General features: G+C 42.2%; 1 protein-coding gene across 2 annotated transcripts in view; it reads left to right on the forward strand.

Annotated features, from left to right (window-relative positions):
- Nucleotides 1-3214: 3214 nt before the first annotated feature.
- LOC137264842 (regulator of G-protein signaling 12-like) overlaps nucleotides 3215-13460 on the forward strand; it is a 55757-nt gene continuing 45511 nt past the window's right edge. The window contains exon 1 of one of the 2 annotated variants that reach the window (XM_067800186.1): nucleotides 3215-3504. In XM_067800186.1, coding sequence (XP_067656287.1) covers nucleotides 3300-3504 — 205 coding nt within the window. In that variant the 5' untranslated portion in view covers nucleotides 3215-3299. The remainder of the gene's footprint in view (nucleotides 3505-13460) is intronic. The other variant, XM_067800184.1, reaches the window with a different exon arrangement.

Here is a 13460-nt window from a genome sequence, read left to right on the forward strand (position 1 = left end):
CATATTGCACCTCAGTCAGTTCGTGCAGAGAGCTCCTACTTAAAAATACCACACAACGATCAAAGACAGATTAAATGTAAATGCTCCACTTGAGCAACGCGTTATCCATCCAGCCACTTTTAACGTTCCTTGTTTAGTTCAATAATTTGTCGTCTGTTTGAACAGGGGTAATTCTCGCCCTAAGTTGGCGAACCTGGCCTGGCTGTCACGCAGGCGAGAGATCAGTCCCACAGCGCTGATTACGGCAACAGGTGAACAACAGCAGGTTAAAGCCCGCCACACTCATTCATACAGGACATTCGATGTGTGGAGAGGATTTTCTGCTTGGTGTGTTTGATCTTAAGAAGTATATCCCTTTCTCGGAAGTTCCAGTTGTGATCGCATTGGAATTCCTCTCTTATCGATCTGTCGACACCGCTTCGTTTTTCGTCTTCAAGCCCTCTGTGACCTCCGCTCAGACCGGAACAACTGGTGGGTCACATTCATCTTCTGCAGGACCAAGGCAGACGACAAGCAGCAGACGAGTTGTAGCAGACGACATGTGACAAACAGCAGACGACATATGCAGAATAAGAAGATAAAGATCGTTTGCTATGACATCACGAGACTCCACGTCTGATCAATTTGACAGCTTGCTACAAAGGATGTTTGTAATCCTTTGAAAAGCGTTGTAGGCTGGTGTGAAATATATTACTCACGCCGTGGCTTGGCTACTGGGTGTTTTATGTTCAAAACTGCTTGGATGTGAAAATGTGATAATTCCGTAAAGTTGGATATATTCATTTTGCTTGTGTATTGACCTGCTGTTGTTTAAATGTTAGGGAAGATACAGAAGAACTATGTATTCATCCACCGCAACTCGCGAATATTCCTGAACTATTAGAAGGGAATGTTACGGGTGTCCCCGATCAAACAAAGCGCTAGATACCTGAGAGCCCACTAGTTCACCGACAACCATCGGGACACGTTACCGGGCTGGAGAGCACATTCCGTGTCGCCTCATCACGCATTGGACTCGACTGTTCTGATTTATTGTCGTTTTAAATGCAAAGAAATGCAAGAGTGAACAAAATGCAAGAGTCTTGTTGTTAAAGTAACTCTCCTGGCGTGGCTTTTATTCGCATTTGATGCAACAGCTATCCGAGTGAGGATACAATGCGTTGGGATACCGAGGTGATACTGTAGATTTCATTTGATCCTATTTCCAATCGATGGAAGACCAGTACGCGGAGTGTGATTAATACATCTGTGCACACATTGTGCACGCCCGTCTGCAACTCTGACTGCATCGCTGCACGGCAGCACGACCATCTGTCGTTGACTTTTGGCAGCGTGTCATCGTGAAAGAGGGGAGTTATTGTACACGTGTATCACTAAATCGGATGCGTATCTTCACACTTGTCATTTAGACTGTTTCTGTGGGATACTGAGCTTGAGGAAGAAGAGTGTGTTAGTGATGGGATTTGTCCACGTTGTCATTCGGTGTCAGTGAGTCTGTCCCCACATCGCCAACTGCAGACTTCAACAAACCTACTCTGAGTGAAACGTGACCCTAGGTAACGGATGGGTGTTAACTGTCTTAATTATCAGGATCAGACACACTGGAAACTGTATCAACAAACCTCAAGAGGCCTATTTGTCAACAGTTTGTACAGAGAAAACACAGTCACACACAAGGAAGACATTGTATCGTCTGCTATGATTCTTCAACATAACAATAGCTATTGAACTCCGTTAATCCGCATTAGAAACTAAATTATCTTGGACTAGGCTTGTGACAGATCAGCGCATGTCCAGGTTTGGTGGAAGACTGGAGATCTTTGTTGAAGATGACCTTCGGTGTATCAGCTTATTGAACAAACCAAGACATAAATAACATATCGCCTGCTTGTAGCCATCTTCCTGTGTGTTTGTTTGCCAATAGAAGACAATACAGTGAAGTATCTGCAGCAGAACATTTCTGTAAATCCTCAGTGGCATCCGATCAAGAGGTAAAATCATTGATGCAACTATTGTGCTCTCAGTTTGTCCATACGCAGGATAAAGAAGACACCACCTGTTGCAAATCATTACAGGACTTGTTCAAATGTGTAACACCAGAAGTCATATAGGATACATAATTAATCCTGCACACAACGTTTTCCATTTTGTATCAAGCATCAAGTGGATTAAGTATAATCATACCGCACGCTTAAAGTTAGATCAATATGACCTGGGGCTACTCGTCACCAAAGGAAAACAGAACGGAGACAGATATGTTTCATAGAGTACTTTATCATATAATGGATTAGCTTCCTATGTAATCACATGACTGATATACCCCCTTCAGATGCATGCATTCGACCAATGCTTTTCTTGACGACTCGGAATATATTATATCAAGGGTTTATCTCAATTATTTCATGGAGTAGATTAAGAAGTAAACATATCGTGTGCTGAAACTATTCTTGTGGAACCTGTCACACCCGAGTTGGCAATCTAGGACAATAGACGTGCTGTGGATGTTTCGTCCTACACCGGGGGCATTGTGAGGGAGTCATTTCTGAGTCTGTGTCTCTATGTCTCACTGGATTAAACCCTGTCATCAGTACGGAGCATCTAGTTTGATGAGGTCTTTCAGTGATGTCAAACGCTGAGTGGAAGTAACTGAGCCGTGGACATCATCTGTGCCCGTGTACCTACCCACCCCCCTGCTGATCATGTAGTAGTAGCTGCAGGCGACTTTGATCGACAGGGAGGAGGTATGTATCTCCCCTGTGACGACGTGTTGATTCCATGCATGGTTGACATACACGACGGGAATCTTTGAACGCCACCCGTGAGGAGGGTCTTGGTGGAAACTGGATTAGGAACCGCCCAATCGAGAGTATCATATCTGCGTCTTGAGAACGAGGGTTTTCAAAACCCGTGTTTCAGTGGTTTTCACTGGGATGTTTAAAGAGTATATTCTGGTGAATTTGTTTGCATCGTATTTTACGGTTATGGAGTTAAACAACGGGTAGGATACTGTAATAGTTTTCTTGTCGGAAGTTCAACTACTCACGCACTTTGACTTGTTTCATCTACAAGTATGCCAGCAGAGATACGCATGTAAGTGTTCCGTGTTGGAGACAACCCGTGGAGATGTGTGGATATCCTGTGCTGTGCTCATGTAGTTAAGTGTGGAAAACAGAGTTGTTCAGAATCTAACAAACCCGTTAAGATAATTCCCAGCAAAGTACAGAGAAATACCCGATACTGATCTCAACCTGAAAGGCTTGTTGAATCGGTGTCTGAATGACAAGCGTGGGAATTTTTAAATGTTACGATACCGCTATGTACCCAAGCGCTCTACCCGTAGGGAGGCAGTGGAGGGGGACACTCAAGGGGGTCCCGGGCAGACGACGCTTCAACGCAGACTTCAATTATCCGGGGCCAAAGTGCAGATGGATGCAGAAGCACTCCCTCCACCTCCCGAGGTCAAAGGTGACTCACCCCAAGACGATGTTGAGGAGATCGGTAAAGGTAAGGACTCCGGTAGAGAAGGTGAGATAGGCAGAGATCTGTAGAAGACCTTGATATGGGCTGAACACATAGATACACTCAATGATTGTTCAATACACGTGAGATTACTGAAGGGTTAGGAACAAGCATTAGAGATAAGTCTGTATCCAGAGTATCATAAACAGATATATACAGACACACATACACACATACACAAGCACGCACGCACACAGATACACACTCTCTTTTCAGCAGTTGCTGGTCTGGACATTGCCCGGTCAGTCCACTCACAGACGCTCACACACGCACGCACGCACGCACACACGCACACACACACACACACACACGGCATGTCCTCACCTGGAACCTTAAATGTTGTAAAGCAATCAAGTTAACTTGCCTTGTATCAGTGCAATTAAAGAATACAATACTTAATGGTATATAAAAATGTTATATATAACGTTTATGCCTGTATTCTATAGGTACATTGGACTATAAATGTTTAACGATCCATAGCTTATTTCGGGTCCACTTCTATCAGAGCATTAATGTGCAGTGACAAATCACTGAAATTATAAACACTGCTACGTTTCACAGAAATGGGCTTAGGGTTCTTTCTATACGGAGTGAAGAGTATTGACCCCCAGCGTCAACATGCACACTGATATGACGGGGTATTTGCTGAGGGACGGGGGTTAAGAGGTTCATATCGCGACTGTTATCGTCTGTAGATAACTTGACAGTTGGGGGGATTAAAGGAGATGGATTTAAGGGTCCGATGTCACATGCTGGAGTGTTTATATTTTCGAGCGCTGTTGCTTGAGTAAATGAAAGTTCGTTGGTTTTAATGGCGCTGTTTGCAGATCCGGGGAACTTGATCTGTCTTCGTCATTTCGCTATGTCGGACGGTCAGAGCTTATGTCAAAGTATACATTGTTTTCATGAGAACGGGGAATATGAGAACACCGTGTCAATATTCTTCTCTGTAAAATTCAAATAAACTGTTTGTTGGGGGACTTGGGAGAAAATTGGCTCTGAAACTTAAGACCAACGTTCTGTTATTGACGAAACTGTTGATATGCAGGGGACAGTCTGCGAGGGACACAGAAACAATAGAAATGAAAACAAGGAATCAGATCTCATTGTACTTTGTGCTGTGACGGGTCTGTCTGTGCAAGATGCAGTTCTCATGCTGTTAGTCAAACAAAGTCATGAAGTTGATAAATAAGATCTCCAAGTACAATGGTTTGTGGCGGATGTGTCTATGCAAGATGAAGAGGGTTGAAGTTCTTATACTATTTGTTTACCAAAGTCATAAAGCTGATTTATATTGGAGCAGCAGCGACTTCGCCTCGAGAACTCGACACCTTGTAATCACAGAAAACATGCTTTCAGCGTGTACAGGACGACGGGGCTGTTTTATGTGGGACGGAAGTCAGAAGTATCGCCTGTCCTACAGGTTTTTCATTTTTGTAAATACGACATTATATGGACCCCAGTTACACATTTTAGAATAATATGGGTCTGACAGACCAAAGGTTGTGTGGCGTGGTAGCTTAGTGCAGAGCTGTAGTTTGTACGTGACAGTGGTGAATCTAACCACTGGAACTCCTGTGATCAAACCTGAAACTCCAAATTAAAATGAACTCAGTCTGTACCAAGGGTGTTCATCCAATCCATATAAATGTACAGATTTCGAATAATACTTAATTACATACTCACTGATGTTGTACCTAGCGCACGAGACGCGTGGAGTCGCCAGTTGGTCATTTTGAATAGAGTAAGTAAATACCATGGTGGCACTGGGTTCGAAAGTGTCTCCTTTCATATATGCAAAGTAATTCAAGCACACATCAAGGAAACGCCAGCCGATATTTCTTTTCAAACCACATATTTCCTTCACACAACGTGTTCAAGAAACAGTTCTAATATAAGATGCACGGCAGCATTTCCGCTTTTTGCATCCTGCTTCTTGTCACACTAAATGTATCACACCTGTGCGTGGATACCTGTAATCAAGGGAGAGGTAACGCAACACCTGGATATGCCCTCGGGTCACGGTATTTAAACGCATTCATACATGTAATGAAAGTTAAGGTCAATGAATAAGTACGAAAACAATCACTAGGTGTTATTATCCCAGTGTGGAGAGAAGAAATCAGTGGTCACTGATTGCTTCCCCTCGTCCGTCCAGTGGTTTTATATTATCTGCCCTTGTGATAAGGATCACAAGGACAGTGGTCTACTCAAACTTTTAGACTCACTTTCATAAATGTAGCCATTTACTTCGGGCAACTGTTCTAAACTAAATTTTGCAAAATATTCCATATTGTTTAAAAGGTACACTTTACACATGAACTGGTGTTTCGTAAAACAAATTCGTGATATTTAAAGGCTTATCGTCATGACTTAAAATAAATGATGAAACTCAGTCACAGGTGGCGAATTCTCAACATAATCTTACACCAAAACGCAAGTGTTCACATGCACGATATTTACACGTGCTTTCCAGTTGATGCATGATCCTCGTGCAATTCATCTGCGCAAGTTGGCAGTTGGCTCCCCTAAGAGAAAGGTGGAGAAATTCATCTTCCACGTAGCCATTAATATATATTCGTGTGTATATAATATATAACATAGAGTGAGTGCTTAAAGTGAGTCTAAACCTTTGATGGGTATAGTATGCATTGCCTTCCCGCATCTGTCACTATCAATGGTCACAGATTTTTTTACCCTCGTGTCATGGATCATGTACTCAGTGGTCACAGATTGGCCTTCAAAAGTGTCACGGATAAAGTGGTCAGTGGTCACAAATTGTCTTTTCACGTGCTGTACGGGCCAGAAGGTCTGCCTGAGGTGCTATGAATCATCCCTAATGGGACAGTGATATATCTGGAATAATTGCCACCCTGAGGACGTGTTTGTTGAAAACGTGTTTCACCACTGCTGGGAATATATAGCATCATTATCAGACGATAATGATTATATTTCACGAATGGAAATGTTTATTTTGGAAGCAAGTTGAGCGAGAATTTAAATTATGGTCGCTTTACCTGTTTCATTGTGTCTGAAATAGCACAATAAACAACACAATCGAGGCAGGTTTGTCAATAAATGGTTTCCTCCAAGGTGTTTGGGTGTTTACTCCAAAGGAACATACTTTTGTTGCAACTATTGGCTGCTGCTGCCTTTTCAGTAAACACCCAGACGTCCTTGATTCATCCTTGAATCAGAGACCTCTAAGAGAGTCCGACACTGTTACTGACGGCGTGGAACTCGGGCAAGATCCAGTATCTCCCTGGACAAGTCATTGTTTCCACAACATATAAATATCAGGAGATCCAACATGTCTGTCGAACCATTGCTTCCTGGTTAAAACATACGAACATTGTTTCAAGTTTCCCTTAGAACGTTTGTGTTCCAAGTGTAAGATGCACACTTACCAAAGAAAACAAAATGGACGCTTGCGGAAAGATGATTCCATGTGACCACTATGTTAGCTTCAGGTACAGAGCACAATCAGTGTGTTGAGTTCAGATGGTGTCCATGATGATGAAGACGATCCAGATACAGACCGAGTTACAGGTCACAGTGACCTCGTTGTAACATGAGTAACTGGGGTGTTTTTCAACTCACTCTCACTCACCTTATCTCGGTTACACGTGAAATGGACGCATCATTTATTTATAAACTCATTGTTTTAACCAATTACAAATTGCAATGATAAAATCACTTAGAATAATCGTGTATGTTTTGGATCACATAAAGATGTCGCACCCATCTGACAATATGAAACATTTGCATGGAAAATACCTTTTTAATGGGCATTCTAGAAGTTGGTGAAAGTTTCATGTTTGGACAGAGAAAACTCTTTTTCGGGGTTAGTTTATTGACAATGTACCTGGAGATTACAGGTATTACGTACATAGCATGTGTTTGCCAGAAAGGTAGCAGGTGTGACAAGGGTATTGAGATTCAGACTAGACATTAACCGATGTCGGGTCGCAGTGGGGATGTTTGCGGAACACGTCATTGAAATGCGGCTGATCAGATGATGAAGTCACTTTGAACATTGGTCAAAATACAGACCAAACCCAGGTTATGTGTAAACGCCAAGCCGATATAGCTGGTTAAACACGACTATTGTATTAGCACGATAAGCCCCGGGATTGAATGAGGATTAACACGGAATGTTGGCGAAGTTTGTGAAATGTATGTATAAAAGTAATCTATGGTGAGATTGGCGTCATACATCACGGTCATGCTACATCAGGTCGTATATTACCCCGTGTGTACAATAAATGACCGCCACTCTATTACCAAGGACAGGATCAGACAAATAGCCTAGTGATTAACATGGAGCAGTTTAGCACTTCTTAACTTGTTCTCGACGCCCCTTGTCGGATTAAAGACGTAAAGTTAGCAGGTGCGCGTAAAGTGTGGGCACGTGGTCTCATGCTGTGCCGGACACGGGTTAGTTGTTGCTGACCACGAGGTAATGTGGACTGACTCCAACGTTTTGTTGTGTTAGCTCAAGTGACAAACATGGTCGACACTACTTATTAAGAGGCGTACAACAGTACACGTTGCCCCGTGTAGCCCAGCACACAGAACGTTATTGGCGGCGGGTGAGAGCTATAGACCCCGGCACGTTTCAGGATCAGAGTTCTGTTTGTTGAATGCTGGAGGCTATGATAGATAGTTGCTGACTATTAGACTAAAGGATATTTATAATACACTTTGACACATAAGTGGGAATTGGTTCATGTACGTTAGCTTGAAAACATGCTAAACTTGATTAACAATAAAGCATGGTGAACGGGACACCAGACATACAGTAGTATTCATACCCGAAGCAGTCAGGCAAGGCTGTGCGGAGTTTGGGTCAAGATGTATTTCATGCGATGCACTTGTGATTATCCAAAGAGGTCTGTTACTCTACGAAGGTTGGCGATGTTTGGTAGGGTGAATACATTGTACTGGAAAGTGGGACAGGTTGAAGTTTATCCAAAGTGTTTCAATAGAAGTATGTTATTGTGTAAAGATGGGTGATGTTTGTCATTGTGAACAATGAAATCTGAAACTTGGCTCAAGTGCTGATCAAAGAACATTTCACCTTAAACACAGATCTTAGGTTGGGATTTATACAACTTGCAAGTAGTGATTCGGTTGTCAAAGGTTTCAAGACTGATGACCTCACGTGCATGTCTTACATTAGAATAGACTAGTAGGAGTCAGGGATTCAAACTCACGAGCGCTGGATCCTGACACCGCTGAATGGCACAGTGGTGCGTAACTAGAAAGGATGACAGAGACAAACTATAAGGGGTAACTATGGATTGAGAGAGAGACAGAAGGGGAAAGGGAGGGGGGAATATGCTAAGATAGATATACTATGTCGAAACCTAACTCAACTCAAGTGGGCTCTACGAAAGAGGTGGGATATTTGGGTTCTAGTTTTATCTCAACATGGCCAAATTCAAGAGTATGCCCCTTCTAATAGGTATGCATATAGTTTAAGACATTTCGACAAAACAGATAGAGGTGTGCTTTACAGATGTGCGGACAGCAAGCAGTGCGCGTGATCATTTTACCTCCAATTGTTGGTGCCCAGTTGAGCTTATACCCATATGGACTTCAGTCTTCCCTAATACGGCACGGTACAAACCCAGGCTGCTTCCACACAAAGGAGTGATTCATCGTTTACACCGAGTGACTTTCACTTTGAGAATACCTTAACAAATAAGTATCTCACGACCTATTTCCTATAACATAAAACCAGTACCCCGAAATGTTTATGAATATACGACTTTACCCACCTGGGGTAGTCAGATCGCTAGCATCAATGGAGATTTGATACACATCTTGTCCATGTGGATAAAGCTTGTTTAGCATAAAGTGGTATTTAGTGCTCTTTTATACAGGGTGGTTATTGAGGCCAATATAACCAATGTGATATATGTAACAGGTCTGGGAGGCGGATCCCCTCGTTTGTTCCCTCGCTACGTTATCAGGAGGATCTGTGTGCCGCCGCGGGAGTAGACATGGCCGTTGTTAATGTTAGGAACGTTTACCTTGAACTTTGCCGTTTGTTTACTTAACGCTACACTTAGCTACATTGTATGTATATGATGGTGGATTGTAAATGCATTATTGGTGCTGACAAACCGGTGACTGATATCATGAACAACGATATTCATTCTTACGCTACCGACCACAGGAGCCTACGTGACGGATATTTGTGTTTAAAAGGTCTACCATCTTGTGCGTTGCAGTTTATTTGTTTGGTTAACCGGACAGTGAGCAATACAGTACATATATGGCACGAGCATGTAAATAGTGTACTCTCGCCCCAGATAAACCAGTGACTGGTATCATGAGCAATGATCGCACCCGTGAGGTTAACAGCCAGGTCAGTGAGTCTGACCACCTAAACAGCCTAATATCATGTGCTTGAGACCAGAATCACTAACATGCTCTGTTCCTTTTCGCAGACAAGTTATAACAAGTGTATACCCAACCTTACTGCGTGTATTATCTTCCGATATGAATGTTCATGTGTAACCTTGGTGGAGTGGATGGTTATCCTGTAACAAAGGAAGCACATGAACCAGATATCAGTGAATGTATAGCAGGTCTGGTGTGTTGGTAAAGCGCTCGATACTGAGATAATATTGAACGTACTTACACCATCACAAAGAACAGCCAACTGTCAACTTATATACATGCTTTACAGTCAACACAGCTATGGATTCATACAAGTAACGGGTCAGCCACTGTAAATAGATAATTATACAACACGGCTAACATTCAACTTAGCTACAAAACCATTTAGAACGGTCAGACATATGATGCTATACAATCACTGACGGTCAACGTAGATGTATAATGAAATCGAAAGGCTAGTAACCACGTAACCACTTCAGGATTGACTGTGTATTTCTTTCGTTGCATTGAAGTATGAAACTAAAAACCAATGTGCTAACTGTATGAATCCGCGTAGCCCGATGATTTGAAGTTAGTGGAACTGAGATTGTAGTATTTGCAAGTAGAAAGAGGGTGTGATGTGACTGGGATTGCGATGCCATGAACTGATGTTCCAACGTGCGCGTGCTCTTGTCGAGGCGTTGCGAAGTTATTAACGTTCACGGATAATTTTGAGTTGTTTGTTTATGTTAATCACAATGTATCACTTCAATGTTTACCCAAAGCTCATTATGGTACCCGAGTGCAAGGGAATTCCCTCGCTGTGTAAAGGTATTCCCCGACATTCCTCAGGTCCGAAAGTAGTCCGGTTCGGTGGGCGTGGCTTATTTTTTCAGATTCATTGGGAAATGAACTCAAAAGAAATGTTCCCAGTTAACCAATCAGACTGCCAGAATTTTAATGAACACAATAAAAATTTAATTATATAATCATATAAATAAAAACAATGGTCAATATTGCTGTCAGAAAAGTAAGCACACCTTTGAGTCAACTAAGCTACAGAATGTTAACAAACTGCCAAAGTAACTTCATGACATAGAACTGCGAAATGTTACCGCGGCTTCATCTGTATAGTGAACAGTTAAACGTCAGCGCAGCTTCAGATGTAAATATATAAAACAGCTAATGTAACTGTACAGATTCACAGTGAACTAGGAAAGAGTTGGGGGCTGATCAGTGTGAGCACGCAACATGATGCATGATGAATTTAACGAGGTGACTTACAATGGTCACGGCTACTGCTGTAAGTGTGACCCGTGTGATTTGTCTGATCGGCTGATTATAAAGGTTGGATCATATTGCGTGTTTAATAGATCCTGATACGTATATCTCACAATGTATCCAAGCCACTGGAATGACCTGTAGTTATCACTTCCTTTGCTAGTATACACGCAGAATTTCTGCACTGAAATAGTTGTTGCTTTCGATTTTCATCAACGCCGAGGCTGTGCAACAATTTGTTGTTTATTTGTTTGTTTGGGTTTTTTTTTTTTATATTTTGGTCTGTTTGTATTTATTTGTTTTCCTTTTGGTTTGAATGTTTTTTAACGCCTTACTCGGTTATTTTTCAACTATATATCATTATATTACACTTGCTTAGAGCGTTACTTATTCTGTTGATAACTGGATTGTGTGGTCCGGACGTGATTACTTACCGACCGTCATCATATGGTTAGAATGTTGCTTATTGTGGAGGTAAACAACAAACAAACCAATCAAATAGGAAACGGTTGGTGAGTCAAATGGTTAAATTTATGCAAGTTTCAAACTGACTCCTGTTCTGATTATCTCCTTCTAGGTGGCATTCTTTGTCCCATACTGTTATTATACTACACCATATATGCATTAAATAGTTCAATCTGTCGGTGGTAGTCTGTGGATTGAGTGAGAACCTTCGTGAATGTGGGAATGTTTTACCGACCAGACAAACAGATCCAATTAGTCTTGACAAGCTCGTCACACTGCATTTTACAACACCAGTGTATCCAGGGCTCACGAAGCAATGATTATTCCTATGGAGGCGATATCTTTGTTTTTCGTTTGTGAAAGTAGATATATTTTGTCTTTCACAATCTGTTCCTAGCATCATTACCAGAGCAATGGGTGGGATAGACCAACCATATGTGGCATATCGTAACATGACTGATAAAAATAAAAATTCTTATTGGTGTTACACTCAGCTCTCTCAAACACTGAAGCTAAGTAAACGTTACGATGGTTTCAAAATGACCGGCCCTCTTTCCCATCGGTTGTAATGAAACACTCACTGTTCGTGTGAAGTCATTCCCCTGCAATCCCCTTATGAAAATAAACTGTGTTAGAGGCATTTTAGAAAGAGCTGAAGATGACGGAACAAATTTTATGGATGATCAACTTCTTTATTTTCACAATAGCGACGTTTCGGTATGGATTCTTATACCGTTTTCAAACATGAAGCAGCATTCCGTCACCCTTATGAAAATGGTTTTGGTATGTTTGGTCTGACACTCGCTGCTGAATACTGTATAGGTTTTGTGTGACATTAGCAAGTAGTTCCTTGACCTCCGTCTACTTGGCAAAGGATTAGAATAAAATCACACACTTACCAGCTGAACTAATATGTTTGTGTCACTTCTTAACGTCTTGTCAAAGTGCTAAAAAATACTACGTGTCGAAATTGCATCCACAATACATGAGAAAGGTTCGAAAGCAGTAGGATAAAGAGTGAAAACAAATAAATCTGCAATTAAGGTGACGATTGTGTTTGTAGTCCGTCGTCGAGAACTCAGTAAGGACGTGGTCTCGCTGAAACGTTGTCCTGGTCGATGGTCTCAGTCACGGGTAAACACATCCAGTAGTGAGTGAGTGAGTTTAGTTTTACTCCGCACTCAGCAATATTCCAGCTATATGGCAGCGGTCTGTAAATAATCGAGTCTGGACCAGGCAATCCAGTGATCAACAACATGAGCATCGATCTGCACAATTGGGAACCGATGACATGTGTCAACCAAATCAGCGAGCCTGACCATCCGATCCCGTTAGTCGCCTCTTACGACAAGCATAGTCGCCTTTCGTGGCAAGCATGGGTTGCTGAAGGCCTATTCTACCCCGGGACCTTCACGGGTCACACATCCAGTAAACATGTGGTGATGGTTGGGAGGCAGTGGCCGCGGGTCGATAATCCCCAGTGCCCATCGACACAAACAGGTACACTTGACTGTAGATACACTGATATACCACAATTAATGTCCGTTTTCCATTTTATGTGCAATTTAGCCCAGTTGTGAAACCGCTCGTCACGCCCAAGACCTGGGTTCGATTCTCAACATGGGTACTATGTGTGAAGACTATTTCTAGTATCACCCTACGTGATATTGCTGGAATATTGCTAAAAGAGGCGTACACCTAAAATCACTCCATTTTAGCTGTGACTCAAGTGTATGTTCTAGATAAAGCGTGGACATGGCACAGTCCGGTGTGTTTTAGGGATATACTCCCCAGCATGTCCTCGA

Source organism: Haliotis asinina, chromosome 15 (assembly GCF_037392515.1).
Source record: "Haliotis asinina isolate JCU_RB_2024 chromosome 15, JCU_Hal_asi_v2, whole genome shotgun sequence".
NCBI lineage: Eukaryota > Metazoa > Mollusca > Gastropoda > Lepetellida > Haliotidae > Haliotis > Haliotis asinina.